General features: G+C 40.7%; 1 protein-coding gene across 6 annotated transcripts in view; it reads right to left on the bottom strand.

Moving 5' to 3' along the window:
- The window catches only part of LOC149782900 (b(0,+)-type amino acid transporter 1-like), an 80112-nt gene that overhangs the window by 11004 nt on the left and 50918 nt on the right, over positions 1–18190 (bottom strand). For all 6 annotated transcript variants that reach the window (XM_089934453.1, XM_089934455.1, XM_089934452.1 and 3 more), the window contains 3 exons: positions 11440–11563; positions 7694–7797; positions 6983–7079 (listed from right to left, as the gene is read on the bottom strand). In XM_089934453.1, the coding sequence (XP_089790579.1) occupies positions 6983–7079; positions 7694–7797; positions 11440–11563 (325 nt within the window). The remainder of the gene's footprint in view (positions 1–6982; positions 7080–7693; positions 7798–11439; positions 11564–18190) is intronic.

The following is an 18190-nucleotide window of genomic DNA, read 5'->3' as shown; positions in this document are numbered from 1 at the left end:
AGGTAAGAGGTGGAAGGAGGGACAACACCTTCTCTAGAAGATACCATATCTGGTCCCCTAATGTATGTGAGACAGCTTCTAGGAAACCCGACTGGAGGAGACTCCATATGTGCACATTCCATACCTCTGAATAGGAATGACTTCGTAATTGTTTCAATAGATGAGGGAAAATCCATATTCTCCAAGGAGTTGTCGTTGCGAGATTGATTAGGTCGTTGATCCACGATTTCCCCAATCCGAGTAGTGTCATGAGGATAATGCGACACTGATTCTCTTGCTTTCTATACCACTGTTTGGAATCAGATGTGTTGGAAGGTAGGCGTATGCATCTAGGCCATTTCCAACCCATGAATAGAGCACCCACTGCCCAGGCTTCGAATCCGCGACTGAAGATACGAAAGGTAAGGCTTTTGTATTCCACCTTGTCGCAAACAGGTCCACGAAAGGTGGGTCTCATCCGGTACATATCTGAATGAAAATTGAGGAATAGAGAGACCATTCAGCCTGTTTGGATTCATTGTTCCGAGAAAAAGACTCGGCTAATACGTTTGGGGTACCTTGATATGGAAGACTTGTACTTGGATTTTGTTGTTGACAGCACCATTTTAGAATGTCCCACGCCAGGACGCAAAGCTCTCATGAAAGGATGATAGTAAGTAGGTTCCCCAGCTTCACGTCTTGGAACGGTAAAGAAAGTTAGGTTGCCAAATTCCACAGATGATGCCTCATTTGTATGTAGATGATGCGAGAAAGGTCCAGGGGGCCAATTTTAGGACTCCATTCAGGCAGAAGAATCATTTGAAATGAGTGATAGGAGAGCGACCTAGGACCCTGAAGGCCGCTGCTGAGTTGAGCATGCCAAGTAGGCGAAGGAATTCCAGTGCGGATAAGATTCTCTCGAAAGTAAAGTTGCTACCGTGGGTCGCGTTTCCATGCCCGATCATGAGAGAGACGAAATATGTTGCTTGTATGTTGACCTCCATACCTAGGTGAACAAATTGTTGTGATGGTACTGGGTCGGATCTTTCCGAGTCTTGTAAGATGTTACTCACTAATGTTTCTTCAGGATGTCGCCCAGGTAACATGATGTTGCCGCATAGAAATGGTCCTGACATGCGCCATAACTCGATTCAACAAACGAGTGAAGACTTAGGCGCTAATGTGGTGTCCCAATTGGAGTGCCGTGAATTGGTATATGATACTGTAGGAAAAACGCAAGAGCGTCCTAGAAACCTTGTGAATAGGGGCATGCAGTTATGCGCCGTTTAAGTCTACACTGATGGCGAAATCTCCCTGATGGATGATATTCAAAATACTCTGTGGTGTTTCCACTGAGAACCAGGAGGTGAATGAACGGATTGAGGGCGCTTTGGCTGATGACCAGACGCAGAGTGAAGTATGCCTTTGCCACCAAGAAAAGTCTGGAACAAATGATACTACCTTCTTGGTGCTATGCCATCATTGGTATGCGAGAAATGTGGCTTTCGTTGGGTGGAGGTTTGATAATACGGTTCTCAGAGGTTCTTATCCAATGAGTGACCTAAAGTCCTTTTTTTGTTTTCCCGTACAATCCCTGTATCAACGCTGTGGTTGTGGGAATGGGGGAAATTGTTTTCCTATGTGGCTTGTTTACGGATGTCTTCAATCTGGCCTTTAACCAGACGAATAAATAAATTCTGCTCTTAGCTTGGTTTTATGGAGGTCCTTCAGGAAAGTGCAAGCACAGAACACTGGGTCGCGCTCCGCCAATTATAAATTTGTAGCTGCTGTTATGGCATTGGCCAAAATGTGTTTAGCTGCTTTATTCAGTTCAGGCTGCTGATATAGTGGGAGGAGGAAAAGGACTAAACTACGGAGGTCAAAGGTGGAAAACATCCTCAATGGAGGCTCGGAAGGCTGAATATTCCCTTGACATCGGATAGTGTAGAATAGATGACAGCACTGGAGAAGAAGCTAAATCATCTTGTTTGCAAGAGGTGAGGGTAAGGTCCCGTATAATGCTTGAGACTTAGCTGGCGAAAAATGACGAGATCTGTAGTTCACTAAAGTTGTAGAACTCTTTGAGCAAAAAACGGTGAGTTCGAGACAGTCACTGAGTAAAGGGTCTGTTCTCGTAACAGAGTGTAGAGAAAGTGAGAAGCGACATCTGTTGAGGCGTAGGAAACCACCTGTGGCGCTGTGCCGAATGAGCGTCTCAAGGTGGAATGAACTTTCGACTGGCCCCTGCACCTGTCCGCAAAAGTCGGGTTCGACGTACTGGAAGCCGTGCCGTTAGTGATTGAGCCCATACTATAGATAGCTTGGCCCTTCGTGACCCAGTAAACGTCCTAGGTCGGTCTCAACGGAAATATGTTGTTCGTGTGGGGAGGATATCTTTAGGATCATCAGTTTGTGACAGGTTATGGGATATTTGATACATGCGACCTGTTCGTATATCTGTTGAGTGAGAGAGAGCTTGGTTGTTTGTTAGGGCTGTCCCTGGCTGTTCAGCAATAGGAATCAAAGTCGAACTTCAAGGGGCAAAGTTAGAGGGAGTTGCCAAAAATGTAGTGATATTGATAACAAACAGTCTTATAAAACAACGAAGCATACAGGTACATTATAATGAAATTCCATCTGTAAGGAGGAAAAGTATTAACATGTGGGCCTGTACAAGTGTTTTTAGAATACAATGGGGCCGCAGAGCTATACGAAATGATGGTTACTTGTAAAAGAAAAGTTAAAGCAGACAAAATCAGTTATAATGATACCTGTAGAGAAGGTCAAGGGCGGCATGTACAGGTGGAATCATTGAAGTATGGCGTTCCAAGGCGAAGAATGCCGTCCTAAAGGAAACTCACCTGTATGTACCAAAAATGACGGAATTATACATAAATGAGGAGTTTCGTTATCGGATAAAGACCTGCGTACATAAGTATTGTAGCCCAAACCTATCTTATGAAGTCTCACAGTCTACCCGTGAGCGTGACAAAGAGCTATTTAAATATGAAGAAATGCTTATGCAGATAAATATGACTCAAGTGTCGCCTATTGAAACATGCAAGACGCGACTAAGTAAACCATCTACAGAATGCCGACCTGTACTTTTCCGACCAGAGCGGAAGCAATAAAGAAATGATTTCTGTATACAAGTGTCTACTTTACTAAATTTCACCTAAAAGGGAACCGATACACCATGATAGATACGTACAAAGTAGTTGCGACAATATCCATTATGAGGCAACTACCTGTATGGAAAATGGCCCCCAGATAGCCAGTACAATTAAAAAGCATTCAAGCTGGACGCTACTCACCGATATGTGCCCGTTCGTAATATAATTGCTCATGTTAGGCGTTTTTATAAGCGCAAGAGACTTGCACGTAAAAAATAAATATAGCCCGAACTGAATGTGAAGTCGCTTAGGCTTCCAGTTAAAGTACCGAAATATGTGACGACGACAAAGTGTTAGTAAATAGTAGAGGCAGAGCTTTGTCGGCATAGGAAGAGAAAAAGTTGGAGGTATATATGGAGTATACATTCCTTGGAAGTGGCAAAAAACTCATCCAAATTGTGATGGTATATCTTCAACGTAGATTTTGCGTTTTGGTAGGTCTCTCGTGAGGACAGCATGCTTCTTGGCACGAGCGGAAGTTGTAATTCAAGGGTTCTAAGTGCTAAGGGAAGGTTACTCTTCCCAACCGCCACTTGGGTCGGCAGACAACCTTTTACTCACTTTAGCTAAAAGTAGTATATGGGAGGGCTGGGTTTCCGAGACAATAGTAGTTCTCCTAAGCTATTATGATTGGGTAATTAAAGAAGAAATAGATGACCATTGCTGTTCAGCGGTCAACGTCATACATTCCAATGACCCCTTTCCAGAAGATATTGCCAGAGCCAACTCTTGCACTGAGGTCACCAAAGATGACGAGCTTGTCAGATTTGGGAGCAGAGGTTATCACAGAGTGGATTTCTTCATAAAATGTATCCTTCGCTTCTTCCGTATTGGTTATAGTTGGAGCGTACGCAATGACGATCGTGACATGCTTTCTTCCATTCGACAATGGGAGTTTCATGGTCATATGCCTGTCGTTCACACCCTTTGGAAGTCCAGCTAGCTTGATAACATACACTGACTGCAAAGCCGACTCCGGCCACACGTCGCTCTTTTTATCCCCCTTCCGCTCCAAAAGAAGGTTTAGCCATAACCAGCGCCCCTTTCACAAAGTTCGCCCTCTTCTGCTGGGCAATGTTGATGTTGTAAATTTCAAGCTCCCTGCTAGAGATCTGTCAGTATTATATCTGTCCAAAAGTGTACGCAAGTTTCATGCGCTGCTCATCTCCTTTTTCTTTTTTGTGTTTGGACCGCTGATATATGGTCATCGCCAGAGGCTGTTAATTGGCTAGGGAAAGATGGAACAGGCAAATTTTAGGCACCTTTAGATAGAATCAGAGACAGTGGATATCCAGGACTACCTACGTGCCTCGTGATGCTCTGTGCATTCTATAACGTGTTGCTGTGAATCACCCTCCTGCCCGTTGATCTAGGTACCGATTTCCTCTGCCCAGTCCTCCGAATACAATCTTCACATGCTTGGATAGGAAAGCCCTAACTCACCTAGGGTTTAAAACTCGTCGGCTACGCTCACCTGGTTTAGACCTCAAGTCAAAACGATTTACAGGGGTGTAGCCGCTGCGCTTGCTACAGCTTCTTGGTGCCATAATGAAGAGCTGGGGACCAAAGGAGAACTAGCTACCTAATAACAGATAAAGCTTTATTGAAGGTAAAGAATTTCAGATTTAAAAAAGTCAAAGAGATTGAAGATGAATAGCTACCGGTGGATTTTCTCCTTCGGCTTTTATTGGGCTTGATGCAAATTTCCAAGGCTTGTTACTAAAGCTTTAAAAGAAAAGGTGATAAACAGAAAAAGTTTTAAAACATGCCACAGAAAAAATCTTTCATTAATAAGTTGAACCGTGTGGACGATATCATGGATAAGACGACAATGGACAAAGAATTCAACCATGAGGAGTTTATCTTAATCATCATCGAGTACAACAGTTATAACGAGATTGCAAAATAATATAATCATAAGGAGCATGATCAAAAGAAAATTAAATAAATCAACAATAATTACAACTTTTCGGGGTGAGGGGGATACATTGCACGGTGGCGAGATTCGTGTTGATCTAGAGGTAATTAGTGATAAAAGCCATAATGACAGATAAACTAATATTTAACACACACATTTTCAAAGAAGAGGTCAGTTTCTACAAGAAAGAGATTTATACTGCTCCAAAGATGTGCCTCACCTTCAAGCAATTAAGCATTTGAAAGAAGCTGAGTTTTTAAATATATTTGAGACAAAAAGGATACAAGAAGCTTCATTTAAAAGCAAATCTTGCAACAAAAAGGATAAAATACCGAAAATTAAACTTCAGCGGCGGGAGACCTGCGTTTATTCACCATCTCTAGATTAGATAACTCCTGGGTCAGATACCGGCTCAGCTTTTCGTTGTTTGAATTTCTTTGATACAAATGTTTCGCATAATCTAACTATTGTCAGTAAATAAAATAGATAAGTGAAATCCTGCTATATACCTGAACAGACAGTACTGTGTATGCAAATTATAATGCGCTATTTGAGAAACAATCTATTCTGTCAATCGGACTGACAAAATTGATACATTGGTAGACTATTTCATCATAGAGATTGGAGTTAGATGTCGTTAAACAATGATTTTCTTTCATCCCATATCATCTTTACTACGAGGATGACAAGGATGAAACAACGAATGTATTGTTCTTGAGTGTTTATGAAACCTAAAAATCAGGATTCTCAAATACGCGACATGCGGGTTGCATTTGGCCCGTAGAGTTATTTCATGTGAAAACAACGATACCCGCAATTTGTAAGATTACTAATAATGCATATTATTTCTTCGCAAACAGCCAGTTTAGATACAAACTCGATTGTTGCAGCGTTAACGTTTTGTTTCTATAATTTTAACTGGCTACTTTTTGTGTGAGTCGCTTTCGCTGTATGAGAATGTTTCAGTGATGCGGCTTGTGGCCAATTTACTAGTCCTCATGTAGCCCTCATGGTAACTCGAGTTTGACACCCTTGTTTTAAATGTAGATGACTAAAGTCAAAGAGGACAACAAATAACATACTGATTTCAATTGTTTGAAACGCACTTAAAATATAAAAACACTATGCGATGCAAATGGATAGCTTCTATCACAAACTACATCGTCAGTCATAAGGACATCTATTGTATTTGATATTATGTGTGGGTTGCTGAATCCTACAAAGGGTATAGCAAATCAAATCTTGATCAAAACAATAACGCAAAATAAGATTATACTAGTGATCATTATTTGCGTCTGTAGGACTTTCTACGTGTTAAATTATTTTTCCACGGAGCCTTGTTTCTTATGCTGTTAATGGTCGCTATCGAAAAATTATAGAAAGGTATGGTGAACCTATTGAATATCAGCATAAAGAAAGAAAATGGAAAAGCAATAGATTTTTACGACAACACAATATAAATTAAATTATATAAATCTACCTGAAAGCTAGCAGACGAGATTTTATTTCTTGTTCATTCGTAAAAGACAGATAGCGATATCATGCAAACATATGTTGCGAAGCAACACAAATAATAAAACGAACCTGACCGCAATCGTTAACATCATTATAACAACCATGGCGTTGACAACAATATTCAGTCATTATCATTGCTACTCGTGCTAATACTCAAATATGAGTAACAATGGTAACAACAACCTCCACTTCTTGCTCTTCCTACTGACGCCGACGCTGCTACTACTGCTACTATTACTACAAATACTGCTACTGCTGCACCAACACTACTACTGCTTTTGCTAATGTTGTTTCTGCTCATTCTGCTCTAGACTATACCTTCACATATTTGGAAACTATCACTACCACTTCTGGCACTAATGGGTACTAGATAGCCTGATTGTTTCGTGACTTTTACCGTTAAGATGATGGAAAGTACTGGCGTGTATCTTTTACAGTGGATGTAGGAGAGAACTTCCGGCAGGTGGCCCTCTCTGGCGGCACAATACACAACTCTGAAAGAAACGATCTACTTGTACACTAACAGGCGCCTCAATTCATTTCGACAACTGTAATAATTAGACATTTGCCAATAACCAAATATTAATGCAAACGAACTAAATGTTTTCTAACATTTCATAGAAAATGTGAAACAATTTATATCGAAAATGCACATCAGATAATATTCATTTATACACATCATTATTTTTTTAAAAAATATTCGATGGGTATATGAAACCAAAGTTATTCCTACTTTTATCAAACATATCCAAACAAGCTACTTATTAAAAGCATAACAAAATTCAAGTATGTTGTAGGATAAAAAAGTTGTTGTTCTATTTAATTTTTTTTTTTTTGTTTCTACTTTCTTTTAAGTCATTGCTTTTTCTGTTTGCTATATTTAGTGGAAGAAAAGAATATAATGACGTTCAGGAAGTAAAGAATGAATCAACATAAAGCCAAAGGAGTTATATGCAATTAAGAATATAATAATTAGTATTCTAAATATAAAATAAGCGATTGTTTATAGATATCAAAACAGAAATAATTATGGAGTTATATTGAAATTATCAGTCTATGGAAAATAGGTAACATAAGAAAATAAATGAATAAATAAATTTTAATATACCTGCTACCCGCAAAACAGACCCCGTTAGCCGCCCCGAAGGTGGAAAACAAAACAGAGACTGGAATGATATACCATGTCACACCAAGTACTCCTTTACCCCAGTCCTGCGATAAAATAATTGATGTAAATTATGTATTCATATCCTCATTTTAGTTCATGCCTAACAAAAGACATAACAAACAATCGCTCGGTGCAAATATAATCTATTAAAATGGTACTTACTATTTCTAGTATGGCCTCTAGTAAATACTCCCTAATACAGAATGAAATATCTGTTATTAGCAGCGAAGGACGATGGATAATAGTGCACTATTGTAGTAATATGAGTTATATGTAAAAATTGATCAGAAGACCGGGAAAGATCTGGCTACCCGATGACCGGACCTTTTGAGCCTAAATCAATAAATACTTTTGGATATACCTTAACTTAAACGTTCAAAATTAATTTACTTGGTACAACTGCTATTTATTTATAAATTAAAATATAAAGTTGTCACTTAACAGTAACTTTTTCAGCTCGAAGCAATTTACGTCGTAATATCCCAGTTAATGAAACCAAACATACTTAATTCTTCATCTGAACGGCTGATGTCAAGAGATTATATAATACAAAACTGCGATGATGAGATGATGTCATATTTTTCGTACAAATCACAGTTTCATTGGGTGACTAAACCTGAAATCTGAACGTATTGATGTGATAATCTGGTTGAACGAGACTATGACGCGAAAGGAACTGTTAGGTTGCTATGCTGGAAGGTAGATTTGGACAGATTCTCTCAGATACATGGATCATGGTAAACGATTAAATAAGTAAAGACAGTAAGACATTTAGTTGTAATATTAGGCCATGGCTGCTGTTCTTCCAGCACAACTCCTTATGTGTATCCGATGTGTGAATTTTTATACAGACCTTATACGATGTTATTCTGGTTGATGCTTTTATCGATTTCATTTCATTGATCCTGTAAACAGCTTTTCAACGTACTTTTTGAGCTCTTCCTATTCCTGTTCTTATTTTCCCTGTACTTTTCTGCTCCTTCAATGTTTCCTCCCTTTCTTCTCAGTTTTCTCCTCACATCAGAGGTCGAGGATATCTGTTGTGACCTTGGTTTCTGTATCCTATTATTCTTGTCAATGATCTCACTGGCTGTGACTATTACTACCGTGTTGGAGGCGGTGAGAAAGGAGTCTAGGTTTGTTTTTTCAGCACTAGAATTGTTAGTTGGTGCAAATTTGCAGCCTCAGATACTTGAGTCATGCATGGATCTTTACATTTTTCAAGTTCAAAACTGATCCTAACCTTTATTGGTTTCTCGGCTTTCATTAGACGAAGTTTGATAGTCATCATCAGCAGGTCGTGGTCACTTCCTGTGTCATCTCCAGGTAAGCTACGTGTTGTGGCGATGTTAATGCCAGACCAGAAGCGCTTCCTCACCAAGATGTATCAATCTGATTTTGATAATTTCCGTCTGGACTATGTCAGATCCATCTTCTGGATGGTATGTTGTTGCTAAGTGTGTTCAATAACACTATATATATATATATATATATATATATATATATATATATATATATATATATATATATATATATATATATATATATATATATATATATATATATATATATATATATATATATATATTTAGATAGTGAAATCCAAGAGCTTCACCCATTTCTCATTGGTCTGTTCATTAAAGTATGGACCACAGTCTTCTTGCCACTTGGCTTGTCCATCTTTTCCTACCTTGGCATTCCAGTCACCTTGAATAACTATAATATTCTTCTTGGGGATCTGGTCAATGCGACTTTAAGGCTTGTCGTGGAACGCATCCACTTCCTCGTCATCATGGTTAGATGTTGGAGCATAAAGCTCTATGATGGTGATGGTGAAGGGAGATGACCTCAAGCACTCTTCCTAAGAAATGGAATCTGCAACTGTGCATGAACCACCGAAAAATCAGCGTCATCCAAGTAAGGTCATGCTTATGAGCATCTTCAATACACTAAAACCCAAAGCAGAGTACATCATTGCTGAAGAACAGACTGCTTTCAGAACAAGACGTAGCCCTATAGAAGAGATGTTCAACATTAGAATCCTCTGTGAAACGTATATACAGCATCAACAGGACCTCTGTCATGTCTTCATTGCCTTCCAGTAGGCTTTCGAAAGGTGTAGCAAGCAGCCTTTTGAACCAACATGCGAATATACAACATGAACTCAAAACTAATCCGCACCATAAAAAACCGTATGACAAGGCGACTAGCATAGTTCTCGTCAAAGGCAATATAGAAGGTTGGTTCAGAACCAAAGTCGTAGTCAAGCAGGGGTGCCTCCTCTAGCCCAATCTCTTCAATATATACCTGGAAAGGACCATGACAGATGCCTTGGAAGACTATGAGGGCAGGTTCAGTGTTGGAGGCAGACAAAAATCACTAGCCTTCGCTTCGCCGATGATATTGATGGCTTAGCAGGAGATGCACAAGGACTGGAAACCGTAGCGAAGCGACTCAGTCAAGCATCGCTAATGGGGTATAGGATGAAGATCAGCACTGAAATGACCAAGCTAATGAAAACAACCCAAGTTCCATCCAAAAGGAAATAGGAATGAATAGACTGAAGCTGTGCACAGTGACAAGCTTCAAGTACATAGGTACTATCGCCGCTGATGAAGGTTCAAAACATGAGGTTCTGTCCAGAATTGGGAGGATAATAACATCACGGTTGGGTCCAAGAACAAGCTTATACGCTCCCTCGTCTTGTCCAAATTCCTGTATTTCGTTGAGACATGGAACCGAGAGCAAACCAAAACAGAAGAATCAATGCCTTTTGATCAGATGTTATCGAGGGATCCTGAACACCTCATACTTAGACCACATCTTTAATGAAGAGGTGCACGTTAGAATCCAACGTGCAATTGGAACATATGATCTGCTAACCACTGTAATGAAACGCAAAGTAAGATGGTATGGTCACTTCTCACGCTCATATGGCCTGTCAAAGACAATCATACAGGGCACAGCGAGAGGCAAAAGAAAACGAGGCAGACAGAAAAAACAAATGAGAAGGTAACATCAAAGAGTGGACAGGCATGGACTGTATCAAGTCCCAAGGAGCAGAGGAGAACAAGCAAAATGGAAAGAGATTGTTGCAAAGTCATTAGTTGTGCCACTAAAACCAGCCAGGTTACAGAAGAAATGAGAAAAAAATAAAAATGAATATTTTGAATTTCAGAAACTCGTTCTGGGATGTCTCGATTGATAACATTTCACTGAGCCCATATGTTACGTTATTTGACGCTGAAATAGCTGCAAGTGCAATATCTTCTAGGTAAAAAGGTTATTTGTCCAGCTTGCAGCATACTTTACCAAGCAATGTGCAGGTATGTTTACAAATAAATGTTTTGTAACTAGGAACTTTCGCAGATCGTATAAACTTTAGTATGGATATAACGTAAGCATTTCATATATAGCATTCCGTTTTGTAGCATAGACAAACTATCGTATCATATGTCTCTTTAAATGTTTGTGCGCATGAATAGATTTTTTTACGTATGAATATATTTCCACTTCTACGGAGGTGTAATCGCACCTAATCGTGGCACAAAACTGGTAGAAAGTTGTCATGACAGAACTAGGTCGATATGTATTTTAATTCAAAACGCAATACGTATTTCAAGACTGTATTCATATAAAACTAGAATACGCTGATGTGTAGATATAACATGCAAAAGCTAACATACCACAGCAACTGCATCGGATTTCAGGAGTCCATCTGCTGTCAGGACGGTGAAATAGGAGATATTTGCCAGAATGTATATTACTGTCACCAGTAAGATCCCGAAAACATTTGCTCGCGGTAGGTTCCTAAACAAATCCCAAAATATTCAAAACTATTCGTAATTTACAACACGTGTTAAAGCTATATTTCTGGTGTAGTAAACATTGGGCTTACTCAAGACTTCATCCTAAGTTCCTTATTCAGTTTTTCTAATCTCAGAACTTACTAACTATGTATATAAATCGCAGAAAATCTGAGAAATAAATTAAACAATATCTTTCATCAAAGATGTTTCTAACAAAGTAGCGATGTTTTATGAATATATTTGTCAATGTAATTAACAAGGTACATGTATGGTTACCGAGTTTATCACCTTTAAGATAATAAAAAAATTAGTTGCCTCCTGATCTTTTTAAACCTAGGATGACGTCAATAGCAACAATCTGGATGCATGGTTTCGTAAATCTAAAAGGTAACCGCCTACGCATTTTCTTTCACCTACCTGATTGTCCACCTATCTAGCTTACAATTAAAATGATGTATTTCCACTTAGGTCGCATTAATAGAAGATATTAATGTATTTGGCTACTAAAATATGTATGTATGTATGTATGTATGTATGTATGTATGTATGTATGTATGGTCTTGAAGTGTCGATGTGTCTATGATGACCAATGTCGTGGAGATCTGTCAATATTCGTTTGTTGGATCACAATAATACAATCCAAGAATACATCCTTACTTGAATTTCATTATAAATCTAAGGATCTAAGTGAAGGAATATTATTTATGAGAACATTTTATTTCCAGAGAACAGTAAAGTCAATAAATCATTTCAGCCAAATCAAAATACTACAAGAAAGCTCAATTTTCCTGTTGAAAACTTTTATTAAAAGAAAGTTTATTGTTCTAGAACAATTAGACGCTCTTTTGCAATAAAGCATGTGACAAACATCCTTTACACAAGATTTAACTATGTGGAGAATCTTAATTTTTCCTAGTAAAATATGTTTCTTCGAGAATACTTACCCAATCATATTACCTTAGAAGAACTACTACTAATTTGCAAATCCAGCCTTCCCAGACACTACATCAAGCTAAAGGGATCTAAACGTTGTCTGCCGACCTATGGGGCGGTCGGGCAGAGTGATCTCCCCTCAGGGATAAGCCTTGAGGCAATGTCTAAGAACGTGTCGGTTACTACTGAAGCAGAAGGCCCGCTCTCTATGGATGTCACTGGCGGGAGGCCGGGAGGTGTATGTGTATTATGAATGGGTAAGTAATCTCGAAGAATCATATTTTACTAGAAAAAAAAATGGCTTCTTCTTTAAATGCGCTACCGAATCATAAAACCTTAGGAGAATAATATAATTTCCGGTCCCCTAAAGTATGTGAGACAACTTCTAGGTAACCATACTGGCGGGTACTAGATCTGTCGGGGCGTGGACTCAAACAGGTAAAACATTTTACCTCCGCAAATCCAACGTCTTAAGAAGCAGTCGATCAACCTGGAAGGTTGACCTGTTGAGGCGCGGATATTGGTCCTACCGGATTGAATTGTGCCATCTGGGATGACAGATCTTGGAGATAAAAGCTAGAGAATTTGGATTCCAATCTCCATTCCACAGCCTGAATGATGTTGTTTAACGAATAATTCCACTGCACTATCTTCATGAGCCGAAATGAGGAATAAGTTAATCTGAGCTGGGATTATTTCCAAATATGCTGAGTGTATACCCCAATTTATCCAGGACAAGATAGTCTGTGTTGATATATCCTCCTGTCCTGTATTGAGAAGTAGAAAGACGTGTGATCGGCCTCGACTGAACGCATCTGTTCTATTAAGGTACCAAGCCAAAACTCGAAATGGGTCTTGTAGGTGGCATGAAACTGGTGTGTCTAGACGTGACAGAGGCTTGATGAAGGAAGGCGGTTGTTGCAGATGAAACAGGATGCCTTCATAAGTAAGACTGACCGGTCTTGTCGGAACTGTATGTAATTCGGTCTGCTGATAGGACATGTATTTCGCTTATTTTTCCTGCAGTTGATAACACCATTTGTCAACAGGTCTTGTAGGAATGTGCGTCAGAGGTGCCCTTGAAAGCGGTTCCAATATGTCTTGTTCAGCCAGGCAATGCCAGAGATGGGGTCCGCATTGGGCATCAGGCGACCATTTTGGTCGTCTATACTCCCAGTTGAAGAGTAGGTCGGGTGTTTTGCCTTTTCCGTTATGACGAAAGATTTCAATGATCGTGGAGCGGTAACCTTATATCGTACTTGTACAAGGAGCCAGAGGAAGTTAGCTATTTGCAGTATAAATGCATGGAGAGGTATGATGTGTTCGTTTGTGCACCACTGGATAAAAACGTGCCATTTGCCTTCGTAGCTTTTCAGAGAGGAGAGCTTTCTTGCTAGAGCGATTCTCTCCACGGCTGGTTTTGCGAATTGTTTATATCTACAGTCCTGTTCCAGATGATCCCGACGTGCAGGTTCTATAACTCTGAGTTGGAATGAAACAACTGCCGGCGTAGTTGTTTGAGTAGATGAGGGAAAATCCGAATTATCCAAGGAGTTCCCGTTCCGAGATTGATGATGTGACTCGTTGATCCACGACTTCTACCATCCTAATGGTGCAATGAGGATAACCCGACACTCTGATTCTCTTGCTTTCTGTATCGGTTTTGGAATCAGGTGATGAAGGGTAGCTGTATGCATCTATGCCGTATCGATAAAGCGATCAATGCATCGATAAAGCGTCGACTGCCCAGGCATTGAGTCCAGGACTAGAGATACGAAGGTTGATAGTAAGTATTACATCTTGTCGCAATCAGGTCAATCAACGGTTGGTCCAATCGAGTACAAATCTTAATGACAATCATTGGATGAAGAGACGATTCCGTCTGCACTAATTGATTTTTCCGGGACAAAGATTAGGCTAGAATGTTAGGAGTCCTGAGATATGGTGAACTTGTACGTGGATTTGTTGTTGAAAAATACAATTTAGAAAGTCCCACACCTGGACGCAAAGGTCTTGGAACTTGGTTCTCCTTGTCATATGAGATAAATCACCCGTTTATGACTTAGTTCCTTCTTTTCATTTGAGATAAATGACCATTACTGAGGACATAATGAGAACTCCTTTGCCATGCAGATATTCCTGTCACCAGTTAAAGGCCTTGACAATGGCCGTCATTCCCAGAATTTATTGAAACGAGGTTGTTGTTCTTGTGAAGGGATTGCAACGCTGGCTTCCCGAAAGGATTGTAGTAAGTGGGCTCCCAGCACTCCGTACTTGCATCGGTACAGACAGTAATTTCGTGCGGTTGTATTGATAGATGTATACCTGCAGTTAACCAAACTATATTTGCCCAATACCGCAGAAGATGCCTCAACTGTGTACAGATGATGCGAGAAAGGTATGGGGGCAAACTTTAGGACTCCATTCAGGCAGAGGAATCATTTGCCATGGGCGCATAGGAAGGCTACCTATGACGATGAACTCCGCTGCTGTGTTGAGCAAGCCTAGTAGGCGAAGGAATTCCCGGGCGGATAAAATTCCTTGAAAGTAAAGGTGCTACCATGTTTCGGATCTCTATGCCCTATCCGAAGGTAGACGAACCCAATGTCTAGGTGAACAAATTGTTCAGATCGTACTATGTCGGCCTTTTCCTTGACGAGAAGTCAAGATTGGTAACAAGGGTTATATGACTTGTCAAATCTAATTTACTGATGTTTCTGCAGGATGTCTTTCAGGTAACTTGATGTTGCCGCCAAAGAAATGGTCCTGACATGCGCCATTACTCGAGTCATCAGACGAGAGAATAACCAGAGGCCGATGCTGAGCTCCAGTGGGAGTGCACAGAATTGGTATAGTATACAATGTTTATAGGCGAATCGCAGAAATGTCATATAAGCCTTGTTTATAGGGACAAGAAAATTTTCACCGTTTAAATCCACACAAATGGCGAAGTTTCCCTCACGGATGGCTTTCAAATACATTGTGGTGTTTCCACTGAGAACCAAAGTCTGGGAATGAATTGTGGGAACATAGGTCGATGACCGGACGCAGAGTGCAGTTTCATATTGGGACCAAGGAAATTCTGGAACAATCATAGGACCCTACTCGGTGCTATATCCACTTTGGTGTGAGAGAAATGTGGCTTTCTCTGGGAGGAGCTTCAATAGGGCAGTTCTCAATGGTTTGTGTGGCCCTTGCGTCCTTTTGTTAATTTCCCGTACTATCCCTATATCGATGCTGTGGTTGTGGGATAGAGGTGAATTTGTATCCTTTGTGGATTGCTTGCGGACTGCTGAAATCTGACCGTTAAACAATAGGTTACATGATAAAGATTGTGCTCAAAGCTTGGCCTTATGGTGGTCATTCAGGCAAGTGCAGGCAGAGAGTACCGAATCGCGTTCATCCAACTGTAAATTTGTAGCTGCCGTTACGGCATTGGCCAAAGTGTATTGACCGGCTCTATTTGTCACTCGGGCTGTTCCTGAGACTTTCTCGAATGCATGCCCTGAGGTATTCGGAGTTCCGCCTGTTGGACGACAGCCATAGAGACGACAGTCCAACATCGAAGCCACGGCAATGATATATCGCACTAACGGCCCAGTGTTATCAAAGGCCATTGGGTCCATACATATGGAGTGTGGCTTTGTCATTCCTAAAGTGGCATATCACTGTCAACTGCTGATGTTCCATACGAAAGTGTATGACAAAGGTAGAACCGCCGACGAACAGGTGATGAAGGCGGGTCTGAATGTCTGTAGCTCTCGAAAACTGTGGAAGTAACTGAAGGTAAGATCAACAGCTGCCGAAGCTCCGTTCCAAGTTGTTGATGGAGTTGCAGGAGGAGAACAAATCTCCGAGAGTCGACGGCGGACACCATTCTCAGTGGAGGCTCGGACGGTTGCATTTTCCGGTGCCATTTGAGAGGGCAAATGACAGCACTGGATGACAAGCAACATCATCTTGGTTGCATGAGACGAGGCTAAAGTCCCCTGTAATGCTTAAAACTTAGCTGGGGAAGAGTGATGAGGTCTGTCGCTCACTAAACTCGTAGAATACTCTGAATTAGAAACCGTGACTTCGAGGCAGTCGCATAGTAAAGAGTCTGTTCTCGTGGCAGAGTGTACAGAAAATGCGAAGCGACATCTCTTGAGGCGTGAGGAACTATTCGAGGCATTGTACCGAATGAGTGTCTCGAGGCGTTATGAGCGTTAGAATGGTCCCTGCACATGTCTGCAAAAGTCGTATTTGACGTACTGGAACCAGGGGTATTAGTGATTTAGCGCATAATATTGATGTTTTGGCCCATCGTGATCTCTAGTATATGGTCTAGGCAGGTGGCAACGGAAATATGCCAGCCGTGTTGGGAAACTATCGTTAGGATCACCAGTCTGGGCTGGGTATGGGATGTTTGATCCATGCAACCGATCTGTATGTCTGCTGAGTGAGAGTGAACATGGCTGTGTGTTAGCCCTGTTCCTCGCTGTTCCACAATATGAATCAAAGTCGAACCCCGAGGAGGCAATGTAGAGGGAATAGCCAAATAGGCTGAGTCATGTGGTACCTGTGGTGGTGACTTGGTTGTTGTTGTTGTTGTTGTGGGGTTTAACGCCATTTTTCAGCACGATAGGCTATTCATGGCGGCCAGTATTAATGGTGGAGGAAGAACCCGGAAAACCCCGGAAAGAACCACCGACCCACGAGAAGCCGGTGGTGACTTGGGTTTTTTGAGCTATTTCAGAGAGAGTCAATGTCTGGCGCTTCGTGGATGAAGAGTAAATTGATTATGTCCCTTTTGCGCCAAATATTCACACACTGAGGAAAGGTCAGCATGCAGACTGGTGACATCTTCGTCCTGAACTATGTGCTTTTGCGCTTTGCACATAGTTATGATCTGTAAGACAAATAATGTAAAACGGATAAAACTGTTGCCCTGCACAATTCATTTAGAACGCACTGTCGGTGCAGAGCTAAATCTTAATAAGTTGACCAGGAAATAGATAACAGAAGCCTAATAAAACAATGAAGCATTCAAGTAAAATATAATGGAGTATCACCTATAAGGACGAGATGTCTAAATCTGTGGGCCTGCACATGTGTTTTTTAATACAGTGTGGGCGCAGGGCTATACCAAATGATGGTTACCTGGAAACAAGTGATAGCAGACGATCTCAATTACAATGCTACCTGTAGGGAAGGCCACTAACGGCATGTACAGGTAGAATCATTGAAGAATGGCGTTCCAATGCTAAAGATGGCGTCGTATAGGAAACTCACATGTATGACCCAGAAATGACGAAATTATACATACATAAGGAGTTTCTTAAGGGCATAACGACATGCACACATATCAATATTGTAGCCGGAATCTATCTTGTGAATTTGCACATGCTACCCATGCGAGTGACTAGGTGCAATTTAAATATAATCAAATGCTTATGCAGATAAACATGACTCAAGTGTAGCTTATAGAAACATGCATGAGCAGGACGCAACTGTTGTTGTGGGGTTTAACGCCATTTTCAGCGCAAGATAGGCTATACATAGCAGCCAGTATTAATGGTAAAAGAGGAACCCGGGGCGAAACCCCGTAAAGAACCACTGACCCAGGAGAAGCTACTGGCAAGCTTTCTCACATACCCACATAGGCCGAAACAGAGACTCGAACCCACACAGACAGAAGTGAGAAGGCAGTGAT

The sequence above is a fragment of the Sinohyriopsis cumingii genome, chromosome 15, assembly GCF_028554795.1.
Source record: "Sinohyriopsis cumingii isolate HCF-2022 chromosome 15, ASM2855479v2, whole genome shotgun sequence".
NCBI lineage: Eukaryota > Metazoa > Mollusca > Bivalvia > Unionida > Unionidae > Sinohyriopsis > Sinohyriopsis cumingii.
Note: the sequence above shows the minus strand (reverse complement) of the source record. Positions and strands in the feature narration are given on the sequence as shown.